Consider the following 24,227-nt stretch of genomic DNA (forward strand, 5'->3'; position numbering starts at 1 on the left):
TTCTAGCCCAGTACAGTACATGCTTGCAGCAAGCGCAATTAGTGTTAGACTCCTCATATCAACACATAAGTAACATAAAGGCAGTCATGCCTTTTTGTGCCCATAACCTTGGCCCTTGAAAAGCTGCTCTCTTTCCACAGTCAAAAAAAAAAAGAAATGACGAGTAGTTAATGCTGAGGAGGCAGAAAAGGAGAGACAGTCACAGCACTCAGTTGTAACACAGTCTGGCACAACACTAACAAAGGAAATGAGCAAACCACACAGCAAATAACAGACTTTTATTCAACACTCTGGGCCCCACTGCTTACATCTGGGTGCCAAACCCAGTCACTTACAAATAAACGGATTTATGAAAAATATTACGCACAAATTACTACATTTGTCTAGACAGGACATTATTTTAGCTTTACTTGCACTGGAATGACCAAGTTCAATTTTCATAAATATGTAAATTGGTATATGTCAAACATTTACAGCTTCCAAATTCCCACTTAGGAGTAAATGGCATGAATCAGTAAAAAAACTAAAAAGTAAGTAAAAAACTACATTTCTCACAGTGTAAAACTGTACTTGGACTTAACTAAACTATACTTCCTACAAAGAAAACATGTGATTTCAAGAAGTTAATTGTTTTAATTCCTCAGTTATATGGCACATGACATTCACCTGTGGAAATATTTCAAGGTTATATGAACTTTTGTGTGTGTATGTGCCATTTGTTCTCTTTGTACTAAGTATAAGCTATACGCTCATCATTGTATTTCAATAACTATGATCCGCACTATCCGCAAAATCGGATCAGTGTTTTCAGTCCACAAAAACAGTATTCAAAGCAATAAATGATTTACACAAAACCTATATTTTACCCTAGATATGATCATAAAGGTGTATTTGAAAACAAATTAAATCTGGTTCATTACAGTTTTTATTATACTATATTGCAGTAATTTATCAGTCTGAGACTCTGAAGTGGTAATAAGGTAAAGTGAGGAACCAAACATGATGAATTCCTTCATTTTCACTGTCATACGGGTGCCTGGATGCCTGGTGCAGACAAAACTGCTGTTGGACCATAGCCTTAAACAGAGATACAGAAACAGATGAACAGAGATATTTTATTTTAAAGAGAACACTGACGACTTCAGCTAAACACAAAATCATGTTTATACAATACAATGTATATACAACTACTTCAGTTGTTTGTATGTGGCCCTTCCATTTGCTTTTTCATCAGCTTTATTTTTAGTGTGTAATATTCCTCTTGAAGCTTGAGGACTGCCTCTTGTCTTCTCAGCACAGCCATTTCCAAATCCATTCGTTCTTGCAAAGTTGTGCAGTGTACTGAGGGTGGAGACGTAGAGCAGGGAGTACGTAGTCGCTCTGCAGAAGCAGTGAAGCCAGCAGCACAATGAGTACTAAACTGCACTGCGGGGGATTTAGGGACATTAGTAAAAGCGGCCAAATTTGGTTGTGTTGGAGGAGTGGATGGATTTGGATATGTAGGAAGCTCGAGCTCTCTCAGTGGATGTTTGTTTGTGAATCTTTCATCTATGTTGTGGTCATGTCCGTCTTCGTCACGGCTGGGGGGGGAAAGGCTGAATTGAATTACAAGAATTTGCATTTCATCCTGAACAGAAAAAGGGTTTGTTCATCCAAATTAGAAAAGAAATAACATTTTTCTCACTTGCTTCTACTGGTATCCATCCACGTAAATACTTTTGAGATTCCACCCCAGTACAGTGCAGGTGAACAGATTATTTTTAGTTAAATTTTTATAAATGAATGGCATCTCTTTCCAGAAACAATTTTCCTGTTACTCTAAATAATCCACAGACCTCAGTGTGGGCAGTTTTCATCATTAAGACATTAAGTGTGACTAAGTGAGAAAATACTGTCTGCTTTTTGTTTATTGTTTATTTAGGTGAACAGACCCCAATTACAGATACATATTTCCAAGAAACTACTGCACAGAATAAAGTTCTGATTTGATGCAGTCTAGACACATGAGAGAAGGCAACAAATAAAAAATGTATTACCTGTCTTGTTGAGTTTCCGCCAACTCTGAAATTGAAGAGTCGTCTCTATCCTGTTGCAGCATGTCTGAGAGGTTCATCACAGAAATCACTACTTGAGTCACAGTACTGAATTGTTCATGGGACAGGCCGTCTGCGAACGAAAAAGCATACCATGCACTGATTAATATTAAATACAATAAATAAAACACAAACAGTGATGATGTGGATTTGCTTATATCTCACTCTAGGATTTTAATTCATTTTCCTGCAGTCATCCCCACATATCAAGGTCTCGGCTTATTTCACCAGTCTTAGTTTGTAGATTTAATCATCCTAATTATATGGACTCATGGCACATTGTCCTCACCTGTACTTGCTTGTCTTCTCTGGCGTTTGATCTCCTCCCTTGACTTTGCCAGAAGATTTTCCCACTTTTTGTTACAGTCAGAAACTGTACGCTGAACCTGTGGAAAGGCAGTATTGATGGCTTGGGCTATTTCCTCCCAGGCTTGTCTTTTATCCTCTATTGAAACTCCAGTGCTGCACTTGCCTCGGACTATGTCTTTCCGCTCCTGCATTAATTGAGCAAGAAGGAGACACTCCTGGTCCGTCCAGTTGGGTTTTCGCTTCCTGCTGGACATTCCTTCAAGTTGTAGGGGTATTTTCCTGAGAGACACAGACTGATTATCTGTATGTGCATTTGGTCCTTATTACAATCCTTATAGCACTTGAATACAGTGCAGAAATGAAGAATTGAACTATGATAATAAACATGTTCATCTAACTGAATGGCCCTTCCAGTTAAGTCTTTTTCAACTTAAGTTATTATATTTAAGAGATTATTTGAAATTTTAAGATTTTCGCTACCTGGAACTCAATCAAGGCGAAGAGCAACGTGATACCAGGTCAGACGCTCGCAGGATGTAAATACGATGAGGTACAGTATCCGCAACCGTAAATACATACAGATCAAACCTTAAGGTAAAGTGTAAGGCTTTCTTCTCCGTCTCAGGGAAAATTCACAGCGTCGCAAGAGAATGACGTCCTCACTTGGTGACGTGTCAGTTTGTTTACAGCGGTGCCTGCGCCGCAGCTCTGCACAGCCATGGCTATGGACAGAACTTTACTTTTCAAAGCCAGTGTCAAGACAGTGAAAACCAGGAACAAGGCGATAGGAATATGCTTTGACTCCACCAAAGATGAAATTCTCAAGAAATGCAGACCCAAGAGTGGCTTCTCTCCGAAGGCGAAAGAAGTGGTGAGTGTCTCCTTGAGCTAACTTTAGCTAACTGGGTTAGCATCGACTCTCTGTCGACATGTAAGGACAGCTAAATTACTGGACTGCTTACTACTGCTTATTACTGGACAGCAAGTAAGTCAAATGTCCGCTATGTTTGGTGTTGCTAAACTGAAACGCTAATGCTTTAGTTTAGCGCAATCTGAACTAGCTGTTCGTAATTAGCAAGGCCTCTCTTGCATTGTATTATACAACTTTGTTAAATGCAACATGAGTTGAATGCGAGGTAAGAGTGGGTAACATGGATAAAATACTCTATCACAAGCCACATGTTGTTTTATATAATGATAATGACATGAGAATCTTTTGGTAGATGAAATAACCAGGCAACAATTTGTAAGATTTGTAAGAAAATGCATGGAAAATAACTGGAAACTGAGAAATGTATTTAATGTTAGGGTAGCTATAATCATATTGGACAACTTTAATGGGATTCGTCTTCATAACTCCTGTATGTGTAGGTTGAGCAATGATAAAGTGTCATCTGTATTTTATGTTAATCTGCTAATTCTTGAATCCTGTGTTGTTCTGATGAGAGAGGCATCCTCTCAAAATCCATCTTGTTATGGCCTTAGGCCAGCAGTATATGATTTCTATTATCTTTATGTTTGAGAAAGAATTTCACAGCTATATGGGAGAAATATTAACCTTACGCTATTGACCTCCTTGCGAATATTTACAACACTCAAAAAGGAAATTATTTTTCCTCAAACTGTATCAAATGGCAGTAAAAGACAAATGCATGGCTATATCATTTAAAACAAGAAACAAACAAAAAATGGGACATGGCTCGTGATTACAAATCTTGGCATTTGGTCTTAGCCTTTTGGCACATATTTATTCATCTTTGGCACAACTTATGCTGCTGACTAATCAAAAGACAAGTGGTCTCACACAGTTTTGTATACAGTGCTGCTTGTCTGTGTAGGCCCTGTCTGGACCCACTCTCAAAGCATGGAGACATTGATGTTACTGTATCGTTCAAACTAAATTGTCTCCCAGACATTTACATTTTCAAAATAAAGATATCAATCAATCAAGGCAATGACCTCTGGCTGTGTCACCTGCTAGCCTGCTTAGTTGAATGTCTGCTTTACCACAATATTCCTGCAAAATGTGAGCATAGCATTCCCAGCAATTATTCATTCTTTTTATTGTCCTTTTTTTACTAGGAACAAAGCACATTGATAACCATCTTAGTTCACACATAGCTAATGAGCACACTACGTGACTGATCGGTGACAGGGGGTCGCACAGGACACGAGCTGACAGCAGCTGTGTCACCCGACGCTGGACTCCAAACCACGCTTTTGTCAAGAAAACCCGCGGGAAATGACGCAAACCTCTAAATTAACTGAATTACCCAAAGAAGGTCTACAAGTACAAGTGCTGTCTGTTCCGTCAGCTGCCTGCTCTCATTGGCTGGATGTGGATGTTGAGTTGGCCGACTCCTCCAGATATTAGGCATGCTAGATAACTGGCTGGCGTCGGCGATGTGCCAGTGAAATGTCAGGGAGCCATTTTGATGCGTCTTTGTGTAGTTCACACATAACGACTGCAGACCGACCGCTGATTTACCCCCCGATCACAGCCTGGCGGTCACCGAGCTCTCCGACGGGTAAATTGGGCTAAAAATTGTGTAGTGTGAACTAGGCTTTAGTGCTTGAGGTCATGCCTAATGTCACAGTACAAAACAATACATTACAGAAGAAACTGACATATATAAAATAGGGCTGCAACTAATGATTATTTTCGTATTCGACTAATCTGTTAATTATTTATTCAATTAGTCGACTAGTCACAATTATTTTTGTCTCCCCCTAGCCCTAATTAAATAATTTAACTAATTAAATAGCTTTCAAGGGAATTACTGATGTCCAACACACAGCCTAACTAGCTAACGTTACCATTAAGTGAACAAAGTTTACTATTCAGAATCAATACTACTAACTACTAATCTACGCCAGGGGAAAAATAGGGAAGAAGACAAGACAGGGTAGGATACTCCCATAATTCACTGGTTTACTATTGCACAAAGAGCGTTCTCTTAGCCAGAATCATCCGTTAGACCTCAAAACCAAGAATGCAAAGAACTATGGAGAGGCTAGTCCAAGAGAACAGCCAGGCTTTATCACCCAAAACAATAAGCTCACAATCTGATTTATTGCCAAGCAGGTTTTTACTTTAAAACGCTTAACTTTTTAACAAAGATTTTTGCTTTGGAACTATATAAATAAAAGCAAGTACTATAACCACAACTGTACACTAACAATGTAATGTCTATGTAGAATAATAAATCAACAGCCCCCTTTCATACTACTTCTGTAGTTTATTTTTCCAAAATGCTTATGAATTTTCTGTAGGCTACATCACGTGCCAGATGTTTCTTGATTTACTTTAAAATGTAAAAACCATTAATGTTACTCAGATTGTAAAGACAAAATAACAGCGGTACAAACAATGAAACTGTCTTACAGTTGTGGCTTTTCCTCTGTCGTTGCTGCTCTGTCGTTGCTGCTGCATTGGTCTGAGTAGCTGGGACCAGAGGGCTCTATGGGCGTGACTGGCCGGCCGGCTGGCACCGCGGGTGCTTGTGTGGCTTCTCAAACCCGAAAGAAGACGTTTTCAATTTGCCATCAACTTTTGTAAAACTGCCAATTTTCAAATTCTACACAGTTGATTTTTCGATTCAAAACTTCTCAAAAGAATATTTAGTGATAAAATAGTATACAAAAAAATGTTCTGCTGTTAGCCTCTTTCTATAGGCTAGTAAACAAATTGCTCAAAATTTGTTTTTTACAGTTACATTCTTTCTTGCAGGCTAAATCAACACTTTGACATAATACCTGTGGTACACAGGATAGTTATATGGATTGTGTTAGTTGGTGTACTAATGTGGAAAGCGATACAACTTTGCACCAGATAACGTTAGCTTGGCGTTAGCAGGTGAGCTAACGTGGTTCTCTCCATGTTTTTCCAGCCTTTCTGATGTTCACTGTGTTTTTACTCGACATCATATGATTCTCGTTTGGCCTGATGGGCTTCAGCACATAAAACTTTATTGTTGTTTTTATCCTTACGTGGAGTTTATGTTGTGCTGGGAGCTGGTTGTTTTGTGGTGCTAGTGGACTGCTTGTCGTTAGCTGCGGTGTTGTCACTGTAGTCTGAGAGTGCCTCGCGAGCGCACAGAATAGAGGCTGATGCACGCAACAGAGTAAACAGATGTGTGCTTCATTTGTAGGTGAAGTTTGGGCCCTTTTACAATAAGGCAGTGAAAATTTGATTTATTAATAAATAATTTCATTGAAAAAAACTACATACAGCCCATTTAAGCCATATCTTAAGTTTATGTTTAAACGTTAGTTAATTAGTTCTCTCTCTTAATTCGATAGGTAGACAGACTGTTCCAGTAGTGAATGGCTCTGACTGAGATGACTATTAGCCCAAAGTTGCCATGTCTGTATTGTACAAAACAGTCCCCTTTGGTAGTTGCCATTTTTGCTCTGCTGCTGCTCTCCTTCTGCATTATGAACTGACTCAGCAGGAGAGGGGCCCTCCAAATTAAATAAATTTTTGTATTAAAAGGCAGTGGTTATGGCTACTGGCCTTTTGGTCAATTGTTTTTAATGTCTATTTGTGAAGGGACTCAGTTGGCTTCAGAGCTGTCGTGCTTGCTTGTGACCAACTTGTAAAACAGTGCCATGTGGGAAATGAGCATAGCATGCATAAATACATGTTGATTTTGATGGGACTGGCTACCTTTTTAAACACGAATTTGGGGGGGCAATGTTTATCGGCCCAACCCTAACGTACAAAAATAACTGTGTCATCAGCATACATTTTTATGTTGACGGATGGACAGAATAGCAGCAGGTCATTACTATACAAGCTGAACAAAAATGGCCCAGTATTGATCCTCTGGGAATACCAATGTTATCGTTAAGGTATGTTCATTGATTATTGCCAATACATACACACTTTGCGTCCTGTTTATTTGATATGAGTTAATCCATTTAATGGCATCAATGGAGAAATTACAAAATATTTATAGATTTTTTTCAAATATACATCACTAAATGTGGAGTAAAAATTGTAAAGAACATTGCGACAACTTAAGTCAGTCTACTTCTGAAGATAAATCACTTCCAAAATGTCATCTACTGTACACAGAGAAATAAAGAAGATAAACTCAAAAGAATGTCATTATTTTTACTTGAGCCTCGGTCAGACTACAGGAATTTTAAAATCCTGCCCAATGTGGGCAGTTCAGAATAAATGACTGCTCTGCGAAGACAAAAGCTAAGTTGTTTGAGAAAAATAAATCACATTGGTCCAGCGGGCCAGGCTCCGCAGTTTTGAGCCGAGAAGATTTTGTGCCAACTGTCAGATCCGAGTGCCACTCCTGCCCCGACACTGACGGGCCAGGATTCTGGGCTTTGAACTGACCTGGAAAATTGCCCAATATCATCTAGACTGCCGAAGCCGTAACATTACACTGTGGAAAAAAATGTGAAGAGCAGTCTTGATTTTGATTGAAAAGGCAAGTTTTCTTAGACTGTCCTGACTACTACAGGGTGTAATTACACTGTCAGCGAGGGAATTTTGATTTCAGTTCCTCTGTTGAGAGACTTAGCTTATTGTGTCATAATCTTGATTTAATTGTAGGAAATTTCACACAGCCTTAAATAAATAGGTGAAAAAAAGTTTAATTAGTTTGTAAATTTTCACAAAACATCTGAAATTATATTCTCCCATTGAGGTACCGAAACATCATCAATGGTTGGCAATTGGATATGGATCATTGGCAACTAAAAGGCTTCACTCCATGTCATGGAGTGTTGCTTCTGCAGCCAGAAGTCCTTGGCCTGACATGAATATCATGAACACAAACCTCTTCAAAGGCACCTTAAAGAACCACTTTACGTTTCCCTCGGGGGAGTCAGGACTTTAAGTTGTACCTGATGTCTCCAACCATCAGTCTGAGGCAAACATGAGCCCCATCGCAGCAGCTCTGCACAACCAGGTTTTTGTTATGTTCTGTTACATTGATATTAGAAATGGTGGTTTAATAAAAGCGGTGGTGCTGATTCAAAGAAACCCAAACCTATCCTGTGGTGCTTGCCCTCTGCTCTCCTCCCCCCTACAGCTGTCTCCCTCGCGATGCAGATATAATCTCAAACCATCTCGGCGAAGCAGCTTTTGTAGAAATTGAAATTGTGAGTTTGGAATGTCCTGACTGCTTACAGTTATGTTGCGGTTTTCACCCACAACTCAACTATCCATTCTTCTCTGTACAGCCCGACACAGGCAGCATTTTTTCTGTGCAAGTCCCCTCTTCACATGTATGATTCCATAAACATGCTGCAATAACATTTTCTTTCGGCTCTCGAACAATTTCTCGGGGAAAGCCGATCCTCCCAAGAGCCAGTGATTAAAGGTGGAAGATCAAAACAGAGAAAATATTAAATTAGGTCCCCAGTAACAATGTTGACGGCCGGCACCTAATGCACAACAGATGTGGGTGCCCTTCAAGACATGCATAACTCTTCAAGTTCCCACTGAAGCTTCACCAAAATAGAAAGAAAACATCAAAGTTGACAAATACACAGTGGTCCTGTGAGGCTTTTTCCCACTCAAAAAAGCAGCTCAGTGAGAATGGTAATGTAGCTTCTTTCAAGGCAATGCCAAGAAAGACTTGATTGACTAATAAGAGGGCCAGTGTTTACAGGGTGGGGTTTGGCCGGGGGAATCTTTTACCTCATAGGGGTCGGTTTAGGGCACTATGATCTCCATTTCACCGCTCACCTCGTCTCTCTCCGCAGCACGCTGCCCTTCTCGAGTTTAAACGGAGGAGGTCACTTCAAAATTGGTAAATTGTGTGTAGAAAAAAGTGCTTGGCTCCCCACTGTGCCTTTAGTATTGGTATTCCAAAATTGGCTCCTTCTCACAGTGTTTTCTTAGAAACCCTGAAAAGTGTGGCCATCATCCAGCACTTAAAAGTATGTTGTGCTGTTAGAAGAGGGGGGCTCTTCCCTATGACAACCTTCACATTGAAATAGTATGCGCATATATTCTCAAAACATTTCATTTTGAATCTGATTTACTTATGTTTTTGTTAGTGATGATCAAGTTTCCAAGTCCAAACTGTTTTTTAAACATTTGGAATTTCATCAAAGTTATGTTTTGCAGATACTCTGGACTATATGGGCCCATTTAATGTCTGATTATGAACATCAAAGTGAAATATTTTCCCAAATGCAATACGCTGGGATATGTTAAATCAGTAATGGACAAATGTCAAAGATGGAGACAAAACATTGAAATGGTTTGTAGGATAATTTTTATAGCCCTCTTAGTTTTGTCATTGAGACGAAACTGGCAGATCTTTTGCGTCATGTTGCGCAGATGGTGTACAGCCGCCGCTGCAGATGGACACAGCAATGACATTTATGAGTTGTCATTAATGTCAACCATTTAGGGAATAAAGTGCAAATCTGCAATTTGCTTGAATATTTTCCCAGGCCTCTTCTTAAAATAAAAGTCCAGTAATAAAGTTAAAGCATTTATGGTAGACGCACAAAGCCTACGTCCTGTAGCTAAAAAGTATCTATTTATATTATAATAGCCATACACATACACAATTTCTGAGAGTAATCCAAGGAAGGTTTAAAATCAAGGGCAACTGGACTTGGTTGAAGATATTAGAAGATGTTTTGTCCCTCATCCAAGAGACTTCTTCAGTTCTAACTGACTGGTAGGGAAACTCACCACTTGTTCGTTAGTGCTCCTGCTGTAATGAGATTTCTTGTTGTAATGATTTCTGAGAGCAAGAAATGATCATTTATAAAGTAAATAAAAGGCTAAATCTCAACTTTGATATGATATTGTCTCATGAGACAACGTAAATCTGATTGAAGCCTCATTATATTTCGAATTGTATGGACGTTTTCCATCTACACAATACACAAGGGTAAAAGTATAATAATCTTTCCAACCCCCGACACACTTAAAAATATTTCCTCTTCTTTACAGTCATCAAGTCACAAACTATATTGGCACACAGTTTAAGAAAAAACATGCTCGCATACAGCTGTCAAAGTCAGGAGTATACTCTGCGGTACTTCAGCCATGGGGAAGTGATTTGCTGGGATCGCCCTGAGATGAACATGCTGCTAAATGCTCTCTTTACCATTTGCCCTAATCTCTGCGCTGTTTTGCCATGAAAGCCAGGCAAATTGAATTTTGAACCATCTGCTGTCAGGCCAGAGCACAATCTTGATTTTGTTTCACTGCGTGCAACAAAATGTTTCTGCACGATTCATGAAAATGAAAATAAAAGAGGAAAAAGTGGTCAAACGCAGATTTACAGATGTGTGTCAAACCCCAAATCATAAGATGGACACCAGATACTCTGCAGACTAAATAGTTTAAGCGGAACAAAAGTCATGTTAAACTCAATAGACGAGGCTCAATTTAAACATTTGAACTACACGCAAGAGTAAAGCAGCAGCAGCGGACGCTTTTTGAAGAACATTGTCAGGCTTTGTCATTAGACAGTCTTAGTTATTGTGATTTACAATGATTTAAATACTACCAATGCAGGTGACAGCAGGCTGCATACTTGACCCCGACACTCCATACAGAGAGTCTGAACCACAAAGCTACAACAGATGTGTGCACCTCTACTCAGAGACCACTCCAAAAGAGACTTGTGTTCTTTTTGTTCTAGATTAAGATGCAAGTGTAATAAGACATGGGCTATTAATTATGTGTTGTCATTTCACATTGATTTTTACTTCATCAGGTGAAACTAAAGCAGATTATGTTATTGAGCTAACAGTAAACATGTTGTGGTCACAATTTATCTTTAGTAGATGAAAGGCACTGTTTAAGGCAAAGGTCAACAGAAAACGGTTGTTTTCAATTTCAGGCTGAGTCACTCTGGTTGCTGCCTCAGATACGTCTATACTCTATACGTCCTTCTTCCATGTTTTTAATGAGGCCCGAGTCTTAAAGTATTGCTCAAATTTGTCGTCCACACAGCTGAAATGCCTGTTGTTTCCAGGCGAACACACTGCTTACACTTTTTTCCCCCTTTAATGGCCTCTGTGCAAATGTATTGGATTTTGCGGCACCCAAGATTTTTTATTGAAGTTTCTTTCAAATAAGACCTTATCTCTACCATCCGTTGTTATGTCCATTATCATGAATTGTGTTTTATTGTAAATGGTAAGGGGAAAATGACAAATCTGACAATTTTCCGCAATTGACACTTTCCATATTGCCATCATGACTACAATATCCATATTTATTAATTTGCATATATAAAGCTAATGTGTAGTCATTTTTAATGTTTGCTATGTTCAAAGTAGTTAAAATAAATCTGAAACTGCTGATCTGAAACAACCATATTTCGGTATTAAACCAGCATTCTGGTGAATCTGACTCAACACAATTTAGAGGGAAACACAGAGTTTAGAACAAGGAGGGGGTCTTTTAATTTGCCTGACTAACAGACTTCAGAAAACGTGACTGGAAAACATGTTCTGATCATTCAGAAATACATAGCAGGAATCAGAAACATACTGCGCAGTACATCAAATCTAGCTTTTCTTAAAAACTGCCTTGTCTATCAGATTGTGTCACACATGCCCTTTAACATTGCCTCTGTTTATATTCATTTATTTTCTGTAGTGTGGCGTCCTAATAAATTTGTTTCCTTTTTGTTGATTGTTTGATTGTTCAAACATTACTTCCCTGCTTCAAAATGCAGAGGTGTAATTTACGTTGAATTTTGTATTTAACTTTTTTTCCCCCCACAAAAGGACTGTATGATGTCACAGTCGACCTGATCGACCTCCGGCAGCAGGACTGTTAGGGATTGTGATTGACAAAGATGATTCTTAAATTTATTGTAAATGGGAGAAGATATAGAGATGTGACACAGTCTTACATGACAATGGCAGTTATGTTGTTGTCTCAGCTTTAGACTCTTGTCACAACATACGATGTCTCCACTGATGTGCCTCAGTGTTTGTTTTTGTTTTTTTCAGCGGGGACATTTTGTGTCCATGCATGATCTGACCTGCATGATTAAATATGAACAAACACCAAGAGTGTAAACAAGCGCTGCTTACTACGGCTTTGAATCTAGATAATCAAAACACAGTAATACAACTTTAGCACATAACAAAAAAGGTTGAAGGCCCGGTTTATAAACGCTCTTAAAAGTTTTCTTTCATGGTACTTTTTGTTTGTTTATGGAACTGACTAAAGTGCCCTAACTGCGAATAGACTTAAGAAGACAAAACTGAACCCATTAGAGAGTCAGACATAAACATGATAATAAAATCAACATGCGGCAGAGTCTTCTCCACTGAAGCATCCTCTCTGTATCAGGCCCACATACCTAAACACAAAATAGCATGGCGTCAGTATGGATAGCCCTTGGTCAGGATACACAGGGACTTAAACAAAAAGACTTAAAGACAAAGCAGGGCAGTCATCATCAAATTCTGTCAGTTACCTGGTTATAACAAAACAAAGATCCATCCAAAGCTCTTCAGAAATTTGCTAGCTAAGCCTTTTCTCTTTTCTTCCTCATAATAATCCCCCCTGATGGTTTGTTTGGGCTCAATCGGGGCTGGAGGGGAGCAGGGGGAAGGAGAAAGTGAGGAGGTAAAGTGGGGGTCTTTGATGATGACGAGATTAGATGTAGCCCGGCAGACTGTCTCCTTCTGCCTGCACTGCAAGCTGTGCCTCACACACACCTATGGCAGGATGCACGTGTACATGCACACGCACTCGTATATAGCTACGTACACACATATGCGGTAAGCCACATGCACAAGGCCACCCCCCTCCCTCATTGTTGAGGAATTACTTGCTCTTTAGGGTCTTAAGTTACAAGAGCAATTGATCCCTCTGACCCCCTGCAAACCCTTGAGGTTGTGCTGGGAATCTGAGCTCCAATGTATACACACAGGAGACAGCTCAACCCCCAGAGCAGCACTCTTGACACTCCCGGGCACCCCGACAACACACACACACACACACACACACACACACACACACACACACACACACACACACACACACAAACCTCCCACTCCTCTGTTGTCGGCATGTTCCAATTCTGCGGATTTAGCACCACCTGGTGGTCAAAAAGGTGCAGTACCACGGACAGAGTTCTGCAGGCAAATAAATTTGTACATACATAAAAGGCTGGAGCCAAGTGCTAATTGCAAGCAGAAAATATAGTTTAAAGTGAAAGTAAAGATAAATTAGTCATGCTATGTAAGAGGTTACATTTTCCACTTTGTGGCAGACCAAGGATGGTCTCGAAAACTAAGAATGATTCAAAACTCAAATGTGCTCCATAGCTATTTTACCATCGAAAAGAGAGCCTTTGACTCTCGAAAAGAGTCAAAGGCTTAATATGATCACACCATGATAATCGCTTAATTCATGCCACATCTTTAGCACTCGAAGGCCTGGACAAAATTTGGGAAGAAGATACAGACAAATAAAGTTTTACAAGATGATATTAGTTCTTAAATTAAAGGTTGTTTTCATTATATATTAATCTACAGATTATTTTCTCATTTAAATTATAATATATAATTTAATTATTATTGTTTTATAGAATGTCACAAAAAAGCAAAAGAAATGGCCATCACAAGCCAAGTTTTTTTTCACCGACGAATAGTCCAAACACCAAAAATGTTTAGTTCACGATCGTATAAGACAAAGAAACGCAGAAAATTTTTAATTTTGAGGAGCTGGAGCCAGCTCCAGTGAGGCTTTTTCTTTTTTTTTTTTTTTTTCAATTCATTATCAGTAAGTTGACAAATTGATTAATCAGCTCTAGGCCACATTTCATCTAGGAGGTGACGTATGGCACAAAATAAAATGCAGCAATAAACAACAATTAATACTCCAAAAAAATAATTTTGGATCAAAAAGCCTGAAACAAATTTGTTATTTGTCTCTACTGTAAGATGCATATTGGAACGGCTGAACGCATCATTTAATTGCTCACGAAAACATCATTACTAACTTTGTTTAAAAAAAGATTCTTTCCTATTCCCAAAGCCCATTCTTTCCAACTAACAGGATCACCCAGGAGTCAGGACATTGGAAAAAGTGGTTTATTCAGTGGAGGCTTTATGGCTGTAGTTTTAAAAAATCCTACCAATCTCACAGGAGCTCACTTCTAAGTTTCCTCATTCACTGAGACACTACAAAACAGACAGTGTTTTGAAAGACTTTGAACCTTAATAAAAGTTCTCTTCTCCCCTGAACTCCCTTCTAAGCTCAACCGCTCTGAACAACAATTAACTCTTGACCTCAAATAATTGTATTATTACAAGGGTCGGCTTGCCTTAACAGACCATGCCTGAGTTAGTGCCCCACAGCAGTGTCATACGTCACCAAATTACCTTCTAAACCATAGAAAGAGTTCTAGGTTTCTAACAAATTTCCCCGCTCTGTTTATCTTGACACCTTCTCTCTGCACTGAAAAACTCGTCATTTTTCAAACGTCAGCTCAAATAAAACACTGCTTCAGGTCACCGTGACTCTAAGAATGAATGTTTAGAGACATTATTAGACGGCTGGTGCCAGGTTACCCCTCACAGCCAAGGCAATTTGATAATTGCGGTTGTTAGAGTAAAAAAGCTGAAGGCTGAAGACAGCGCCGTCGTGCTTTCAAAATAATCTCCCACACTCTGGGGTCGCTGTCACAGTCAAACTCATTGTGTCATTTTTCAATCCTTAGCTTGTCTGAGTTCTGTCTTCTTCTGGCTCTAACAGAGCCTGCTGTGTGTGTGTATTCACACTCACTTGTATCCTGCCAGCGGAGCTCTGTGGACAGGGAAGCAATTTGGCCTTTTTTAATATTTGACCGAATTACAGGAGCAAATATTGGATTGAACCAAGTTTCCTCTGGTTTCCCTGTGCACACATACACTTGGACATTTTCTCTGTGATAAATAGTAACAGATCGTGAATTTAAAGCTTATTAGAGATCGCTGTGTCAGTGCTCTCTATGCAGCCGCTCATGGTTTTATTTATGAGAGCTGTTTGACGAGGAAATTGCAGGTCTGATTTTTGTATGTCCCAAACTTGATGAATTGTCAAAAGCAAATATTCACAGAGATGGACGGACATTGGTTGCCTGTCACATCCAATAAATACAAACTTATACGTTTACTCTGGCTCTGTCTAAATATAGTCGGGAGAAAATAGTTTCCTGGTACAAAGCCGTGTTGACATGGTTAACATGTTTGAAGGAGCCATAGCATTTAAAGAGACTCATTGGCATGAAGGTAATGAAGTTGAGTAATGCTTCTTCTCACTTTATCTTGGCAGATCACGAACATCACCAAGCTCAAAGACTTTCTGCTACAACACAGGAAAGATTATGTGAGCGCTGGAAGGTAAGCTTCTCCAAACAGTCGCGGTAATCCACCACAATCAACAACAGCAGCAGTAAAAATCCCTCCAAGGCTGCAGGTAAGGCCAGAGAAGAGATGAACACTTTGTTTCTGACTAAAATCAGAGCAGGTCAGCAGTCAGGGCTACTTGAAGGTACCGTCAAATATGTCTCCAGTGTATATGTGTGTGCTGCAGGGGCTGTCTGCTGGCACAAGGTCAGCAGCGAGAAGGGTGGTCTGCAGTGGCGGGCTCCAGTCTAATTGTCTGGAATAATTGAGTTGCAACCAAGTGAAGAACTAATCACGCCCTGGGACTAATCCAGGCCTTCCTCCCTTCAAGGCCGCCTCTGTCTTTTGTAGGTGTGGGTGTGGGGAGTTGCCCCATGTTTTGTTAGGTTTGTTGATAAAGCATCGTCAGAACACATTAACTAAACATTCGAGATGTCAATGGGTGGAGTTCAGCAGTATTTAGTGGTGGGGAAAATCCAAATGTGTGCAAGTCTCGTCTACCTTCAGCCTGGTCATTAGCCATTCCTGTCTTCCAATTTTCTTATCAGCTTCCTTTTTCCTCCTCACTTTGCCTGACAGAGTAATAATGGACTATGGACTATACTGAATTCACTTTAAATGTTTATAGAATTAGTGTAGCTGGTCATCATTTCCAGTATGGCTAAGGTTAAAGTAAAGCCTGATTGATGGTGCCCTTTCTCTCTGATAGAATATAATATGTTATGACTGCATATTAAATTAACCTTATGTAGGTCACCATAAGTACGGTAAAGGATGACTAGTTACTTGTAACTATCATTGCATCTTTGTTCTTTATTGGTTTGTTTTATTTAGAGGCTGCAGCAGTTAATCTGTCAATTATTTTCTCGTTTTGTCACTATTCCCCCAGAGCCCAAAAATGTTTGGCATTTCTGTTTGAAGAAAGACTTTACCAGCTGATTAATTATCTAAATTGTTGCATTTTCTGTCAGTTGACTAATCGTTTTAGCTCTAGTTTTATTATATATTCATTTCAAGGTATACATTAATACTGGTTCTTTTTGCAAGAATGTGTTTGATTAAACCAAACAAGCTAATCCAATCTAACCAAATAATAGAAAAGAATCACTAGAATTACCAGCCCTTGGTATGGGGGTAAATTGATGTCAGTACCTTTGTAAATGCACAGACAGTAAGTTGCAATTTGTAAACACAAAACATGATGTACAAATACATTTGAAATCCACAAACTCTTCATGATCCACAAAGAGAAATCATTGACTTGTATCTGAAAACCAGAATTTGAACAAATGCAAAATGACTTGTCTGCGCATGTATTGTATTTGAAGAATGTTTCGCATTTGTTTGACACTACGGTTTTGCTGATTTGCATATTGCAATATCTACTGATGCACTCTTTTTTGCAAATAAACAGAGTCTACTCTGTTTCGAGACGTGAACAAAAACGCTCAACATTTATGTGTCAAATCTGTGTTTGCGGATCACTTGTCTACAAATAAGTGTGACACTGGTTTACCAGGAGAGTGTGAATACAATCCCCAAATGTGGTCAGCCAGTCAGGAATATTGCTTGCTATGTGAGGTCACGCCTACTCAATAAGCCTTTCAAAATTAGAGCTGAAACGGATCATTATATGTTTGTGGTTTTTATGTTCTCCTCCTGTTTTTGTAAATTTCCTCTCATGGTAATAAAACAAGGTCTCAGGTGAATTGGAAACTTTGACTTGCCTCCTTGTAAGATCTGGAGACCTATTGCATGGTGGGATAGTTTTCTGCTCCACATAATGCCGAATAGGGAATATATAGGGAATCCAGAGAGGGGTGGAAGGGAACAATGAATTTTAGGGAGGAGGAAGGCATGTCAATATTTAGGACACTAATAAATCTGTAAAGTTTTAACAAAGAGTCTTTGTTTGGCTATCAATCACATGTTCAACTTTTGATACACGGCCTATGATTGTTCTTGTCTGTTTTACAGTCTCATCTCATCAGATGTTACCCGTATGACGGACAATGAACGCGACCAGATTGACCAGGATGCTCAGATCTTCATGAGGACCTGCTCTGAGGCCATCAAGCAGCTACGCATTGAAGGTGTGTACGCGTTTTTCTGTGCACCACGTGAGCTAATTGGATGTGAATGCTGCAAGCATTCGCAACCTATGTTGTTGCTAACCTTTATTATAATTCTTCCGCTAACTAGTCCCACAGCTTTTGAAGTAGAAACTCTGTTCAAACTCCAAGTTGTCCAGCTCAATGAGGAATGGGGTGCTATTACTTTTGTCATTAATACCTTGAATACTTTCCAAATTATTCAAGGTTTTCCAGGAAAATTCTCCCATTGTAAGTGAATGGAGAGACTGTCAAAATCCTCCTCATATGTACTCCACTTTGAAAGCTCACCAGTACAGCATACTTTCAGCTACAGACTTGATTTAAACTGTAAATTGGTCACAAGAAGTTATTCTATTAATGATGTATTCAGCTTTTTGATATGTTTTATGGTTTGTTCACGGTCAAAGTTTTATGCTTTTTTGTGCTCTTTTCTGAGTTAAAATGGGTGTGTATTGCGTGAGTTAGAGTGGGTGACATCATCACTACAGTGTAGCAGGCTCGCAAAATCTTCTTAGATTTTTCTCTTTAACTCGCTGGCTTGACCACAATTTTAACTCTTCGTGTATAATTTTACACCAGAAACGTAGTTCATTTTGTTGTGGTTCCTCACATGGGCTTTTTAAATCCCTCGGAGTTATAGATTTGTCTCTGTGTCCTTCCAAAGGACAAGAGTGACAGAAAAATCTCCATTGGCTGCCATTGTAAGTTCTCCTCAAATTTTCTTGACCAGAGCAGAACGTACCAGTTTTTCAACTCCCCAAAGTGGTCACTTTTTTCAAAAATCCAAACAAAAAATAGATCATATTGTTCACAAATGCCTTCTGCCGCTCCCGGTCAAGTCATTTCGTTGATACGACCTATAGTTTAGTCTCTGAGGAGGTTTGTTTGAGGCAAAGTCTCAGAGAGAGTTTCCTATCTGTCTATATAGGATAGCTGGTTGCCCAGGTGATGTTAATAAGCAGAGAGAGATCAAAGGGAGACACACACGCACACACATTCTCTCTCTCTCACACACACATACTTGGTCCTGTGTTCTGATTGGTGGATAGACTTTAAGCTATTTCTTGAATGAAGTTAAGTGTACTGCATCCAGAGTACTGCATGTGCTACTACAACCACTACTAATGCACTAATTACTACTACTACTAATACCTGGTACTACAACTAACACACACACACACACACACACTGTTCTCTTCATTGGAAACAGTTGGGTCTATGTGTCTCACAGTGTCACAGTCTTATAGTCCACCTGTCTCACAGTCTGTCTCACAGTCCTTTAGTACACCTGTGTCTCTGTCTCACAGCCCATCTCACTGTCCACCTGTGTCTCTGTCTCACAGTCTGTCTCACAGTCTTTTAGTCCACCTGTGTCTCTGTCTCACAGTCTTTTAGTCCACCTGTCTCACAGTCAGTCTCACAGTCTTATTGTCCACCTGTCTCGCAGTCCGTCTCAGTCTTATTGTCCACCTGTCTCTGTCACACAGTACACATGTATGCATAACAGTGCGCGTGCACACACACACACACACACACACTAAAGGAGACTTATTAGGCTTCTTATATTTTCTGTAACTCAATAACAACTGGCAACTCCTATGCTTAGTCTATCTGTACTACTGAGCAGCATAATCATCATGCTTCAGGATCTCGGCCAATCGGTGGGGGGCTTAAAGAGACAGAAGCATCTACTGCTTGTATAAGAGAGAGGCTGAAATGAGAGCTTGCATGAAGTTTAGCAATTCAGTTTAGCATTAGGCTCCAACAGCCAGCATTCACAGTGAATAAAGTCTATTTAACAAATATTATTGCAAATGTAAAATACACTTTCAGGTGAAGCTAGTTTTGTCTTGCATCGTGCAGCAACACGAAACAGTAGAGATTTTATTTATTTTTAACTCTGAACTGTGTTGACTTTCAAAACATCAACAGGAAGCTGAGAGGAAATTGGATTTGTCTATACTTTTTGGCACTTCACCAAAATCTGTGAGTTTGTCTTTAACAAATGAATGTGTTATCACCATAGCGGAGAAACAGGTGACATCAGCCCAGATAAAGGAGCACAGAGGGGCAGTGCTGGACCTCATTGAAATGTATCTAAGAGGTGAGTTCATGGAACTGATTACAGTTCAGACAGCACATATCATATACCTTGTCCTCTATGGACTAGGGATCCATTTGTTTATGTTTTGGACATTTACTGGTTCAGGGAGTAGTGTTTGTATTGGTTTCAACATGAGCTGCTGTACACACACTCCGCAAACCTGAAGTCACTGAACCAATATTTTAGCTAACAGGACTGCATGTTAATATCATGTGTATCTTGATTCTTTTTAAGCGGTATGCAAGCTGTACTCTGAGCAGAGAGCAATCAGGGTCAAGAGAATGGTGGACAAGAAGAGGCTGTGAGTTATTAGCAAATATCCGCTTCCATGCGTTCCTCAATCTAATCTATTATTGCTTATCATGATTTTAGGAAGGTAGCAACTTTTAAAACTCTTGATTCACATGACACTGTGCTTTGTGGTTTCAGATCAAGACTGGCACCAGAGCACCACATTCGGGTGGAGAAAGCACCAGAGGTGGATCCCACGGAGGAGCCCACGGAGGAGAAGACTGTCAAGGAGGAAAGCTCTGGTAAGTTAGTGAGTCCCCTCAGACACTGGACTCTATTTCTGTGGCGGCACAAAGGCTGGTACAAACAACCCTGCTCCTATATGTTCATTCTACTGACCGTGACTTGTTGTTTGCTTGTTTGGTATTTTTGTGTATGTAGCTATTTCTGCACCATGTGAAGGGCACTTTTCCTTGCATTCTGTGCAGATCAAGAAAGTATGGGACTAGTGATAGAGATTTATGCAGATATAAAAGAAATACGTTTGCTCAAAAATACAATTTTAGGGATTATAAAGGGATTATAGCAAGAATGCCAATAAAGCAGTCTGCACAGCATTAAAGATAAATGGGTGAATATTACCTATATATTATCACTGCCCCATCATCCATTCCACATTATTTACATTTCTGCAGCCATCTGAAGGCAGCAGGAGCAAACTTTGTGTTTCATCTCTAGCCTCTACTTTGAAAGGTGCCGTGCCATAGCGCACGCAGCACCATTATGCCTGATGATTCATTGTGGGTACTTTGAATAAATGACAACCATTAACTTGTAATTCTACAGGTTTATGCAGTCCAAACCCGGTGTAGGGAATCGTAAATATGTAGGGTGCACTTTACAGTTCAAAGAACTCAAAAAACACTGGCTCATACGAGGCGACAGCTGCATCGTCAAGTTCATTCCAACTTTACTGGCAGAAGTAGCATAGCATTTTTTTATTGAAAATTTAATTTTTAATGCCATTATAATGTGTTACAGGTTAATTATGAAAACGTTTTGGTAAAGTTTGATAGTAGTGAGTCAAAAAGCAAATTGTCTTCATTGTCAAACTTGCTTTAACGGGATAATTATGTGAACTATGACAACTGCTTAAAGACACTACTTCCTCAATCTTTTTATTACATATTAATTTATAACAGAGTACACAGTAATTGACTTTTCTTGCACTCCTTTTCAGAAAAAGATTGCACACACTTGTACACAACATATGTTAATACTGTCACTGTGTTTCAAACTAAAAAAAACAAGTCTCCTTATGTGTGTAGAAAACATAGTAACTGGAATTTTAAGTATCTCAACAAACACAGTCAGCATAAAAAGGCTCATCATTTGCCTTTGGCAGCATATTAGTCCTACTGTATATTGTCACTTTGCCAATGAACCTCTGAGACAACAATAATATTTCTGTTCTTGGAGAATCTTCACTCTCTTCTCCACCGGACAAACCACTTACATCAAGCACCACTGAGACTGGCACAGCTGAGGTGTGAGGCGAGTAATGTCATTATGTTAATGTTAATTATGGATAATCACTCCGCTCCTACAATTTATACTACATCTTTACTCACTCACTGTTTCAGTTTTTCAAAACCAGACTGCTCTTATGTCCATTGTGGTGAAATGCAAAGTGACAAAGGGTATCCCATCTATATAATCATCGAAAGAGATTTGGTAACTAAAGGAGTGATTCAGATGAGCAAGACAAGTTGTCTGTTTTCTTTCCTGTAGAGAATAGTGTGTCAGAGGTCCTGGACAACCCTGTCAACCTGTGGGAGGAGGCCCGAGTGGAGGATGAGCTCTCTCCTGAGGAGATCCAGATGGTGTGGAACCTCAGACATCATTATTTAGTATTCATGTTACACCGATTATGTAGATTTGTGTGTGTCTCATGAATGTACAGCTTTACTTTAGCCGATGTCTAAATGCACGGGGACTCCATAAAGCATATTCATTGTTTTACTGAGGTTTTTAGTGAGAAATTCTTTGTACAGGCCAAATAACAGACTCATTTGGACTTTTGAATTATTTGTCATTACAAAAAAACTCAGTCAAGTATATTCTCACAAAAGTACATGATTATGTTAATCTTAATTATGTTAACCTTTTTTCTAGAAAGAGGGTTCAGATATTGCAGCATATTCTAACTTCTAGCTCTGAATGAATGTCTGACATCTAAATCTCTCTAGTTTGAGCAGGAGAACCAGAGGTTGGTGAGTGAGATGAACAGCCTCGTGGATGAAGTGAGGTGTGTCCCGCTCAGTACACGTTAATTTCCCTTTTTATTAAGTCTGTTCTGGAAAGTCCGTGATTTAATTCTGCTCACACATCAGTATTGTGAATCAGTGATGTGAATGGTAAAAATATTTACCAGGAAACTGTGGTAATATCCAGAGACACTCTTGTGTGAATCTGTTACTCAATGTCACTTCCCCTCCCACTAAATTACATCCCCCTAGTGATTGAAATGCCAGGTGAGCAAGACAACAATTATGTGAAATACCAGATGTCGATTCACACAGGATTAAAATAACCCAAGGACATAGGCGCTCGCAGATGAAATAGTTACCTTGGTAGCCAGAGAAAATCACTGACATGTTTGTTCCAGATGGAACAAAATGCTCCTGAGGTGAAAAGTGCCAAACCCCAGACCTGCCCCTTTTAATACTAATGCCATCTGTAAGCGTTTAAAGACTAAACTATTTTCATGGGATACTTCACGCATTCCTTTTGTGTACGACAGGCAAATCGAGGGGAAGGTGGTGGAGATCTCACGACTGCAGGAGATCTTTGCTGAGAAAGTCCTGCAACAAGTGAGCCAAGTTCCCTCTATCTCATTCACTTGGTCACATTATAGGTTCTGAGGAGAAGTTGTACATAAACTCATTTTTCATCCCACTTTCCGTGACAGGAAACAGAGATAGGCAGTATTCATCAGCTGGTTGTGGGTGCTACAGAAAACGTCAAAGAAGGCAATGAGGATATACGAGAGGTAACTCTCACTAAATGGAAACAACCAGCACATCTAGTCTGCACGTGCTATTCATGCTATATGAAATGGGGTTTTTTTTGGTTGATGTTAACAAATTGGATCGGTAAAATGTCCTTTTGTTTACTTCTGTCGCAAGGCCATCAAAAACAACGCTGGCTTCCGGGTGTGGATCCTGTTCTTCCTGGTCATGTGCTCTTTTTCTCTCCTCTTCCTGGACTGGTATGACAGCTAACACAGCTAGCACGCATGGACTCTATACGACAGGAAACCGCCTGACTCTGGTGCATATTGGTTATCTCATAAAGAAGCGGATGACACTGAGACTGAATGAACAGTTTTCCATGCTGGACCTGGTGTACAAAGTGTTCTTCATGAAGAGTCTATGTTCAAGTAGAAATGGCAGTTTGTTCTTCCCTGGTTATCTTATTAATAATTGTCCAGTGCTTTCAGGGCAGATTCAGTGTTTAAAAGCACTTCTGTGGAGGCGAGCTTTGTCTGGAGCACTGTGTCTACTTTAAGTGTGTATATGGTTGGGCAGTCAGTCTTTCTCCACCACTAAAAGCAGTGAAAATGGTTTGATTGGCAGCAACTATTCTTGCCTGACTAACTGAAAAAAGTGTATTTCTGTCGATCCCTTTTTGGAAGGTTCTAGAGGATACTGACTTTTCAATTTAAATAGATTATAAACTTGTATCCCTGAATTACATACAATGATGATTCACTGTTGAATGCTGAGAATGTTTTTGTTGTTTGCTTTCTAAGCAATTGTCAGCAGCAGAACAATTCATTTGATATCTATCAAAGCGCAACTGTACTAACACACCACTCTAGTAAAGCTAACTTAATTAAATTCTGTGTCTTCTTTCTTTACATTAGGAAATAATTTTATAACCGTTAAAACGGTCCATGCTTATGTCAAGCTGTTAGATAACATCAAGAGCAGCAGAAAGCCATGGCCAGTTTTGGTT

The 24,227-nt window shown here is 39.5% G+C and overlaps 2 protein-coding genes across 4 annotated transcripts; one reads left to right on the forward strand and one right to left on the reverse strand.

Moving 5' to 3' along the window:
• Window positions 1-261: 261 nt before the first annotated feature.
• Window positions 262-3,035, reverse strand: LOC119885805 (myb/SANT-like DNA-binding domain-containing protein 4). Of its 2 annotated transcripts, none has more exons than XM_038696034.1 (4): window positions 2,883-3,035; window positions 2,383-2,681; window positions 2,037-2,166; window positions 262-1,077 (listed from the first exon to the last, which is right to left on the reverse strand). In XM_038696034.1, the coding sequence occupies exons 2-4, from the start codon at window positions 2,654-2,656 to the stop codon at window positions 903-905; spliced, it is 579 nt and encodes a 192-aa protein (XP_038551962.1). In that variant the 5' UTR covers window positions 2,657-2,681; window positions 2,883-3,035; the 3' UTR covers window positions 262-902. The 2 variants fall into 2 exon arrangements, with proteins under 2 accessions (XP_038551962.1, XP_038551961.1); XM_038696033.1 differs by having other exon boundaries at window positions 264-1,580; window positions 2,883-3,031.
• A 34-nt stretch (window positions 3,036-3,069) lies between these two features.
• On the forward strand, window positions 3,070-24,109 carry stx18 (syntaxin 18). Of its 2 annotated transcripts, XM_038696030.1 has the most exons (11): window positions 3,070-3,273; window positions 15,685-15,752; window positions 17,736-17,851; window positions 19,899-19,976; window positions 20,211-20,277; window positions 20,406-20,509; window positions 21,999-22,090; window positions 22,457-22,515; window positions 23,011-23,080; window positions 23,179-23,259; window positions 23,396-24,109. In XM_038696030.1, the coding sequence occupies exons 1-11, from the start codon at window positions 3,121-3,123 to the stop codon at window positions 23,489-23,491; spliced, it is 984 nt and encodes a 327-aa protein (XP_038551958.1). In that variant the 5' UTR covers window positions 3,070-3,120; the 3' UTR covers window positions 23,492-24,109. The 2 variants fall into 2 exon arrangements, with proteins under 2 accessions (XP_038551958.1, XP_038551959.1); XM_038696031.1 differs by lacking the exon at window positions 3,070-3,273 and having other exon boundaries at window positions 15,722-15,828.
• The last annotated feature ends 118 nt before the right edge of the window (window positions 24,110-24,227 follow it).

This window comes from Micropterus salmoides, unplaced genomic scaffold (assembly GCF_014851395.1).
Source record: "Micropterus salmoides isolate LMB-PRFRI ecotype aquatic unplaced genomic scaffold, ASM1485139v1 Ms_hic_scaffold_4, whole genome shotgun sequence".
NCBI lineage: Eukaryota > Metazoa > Chordata > Actinopteri > Centrarchiformes > Centrarchidae > Micropterus > Micropterus salmoides.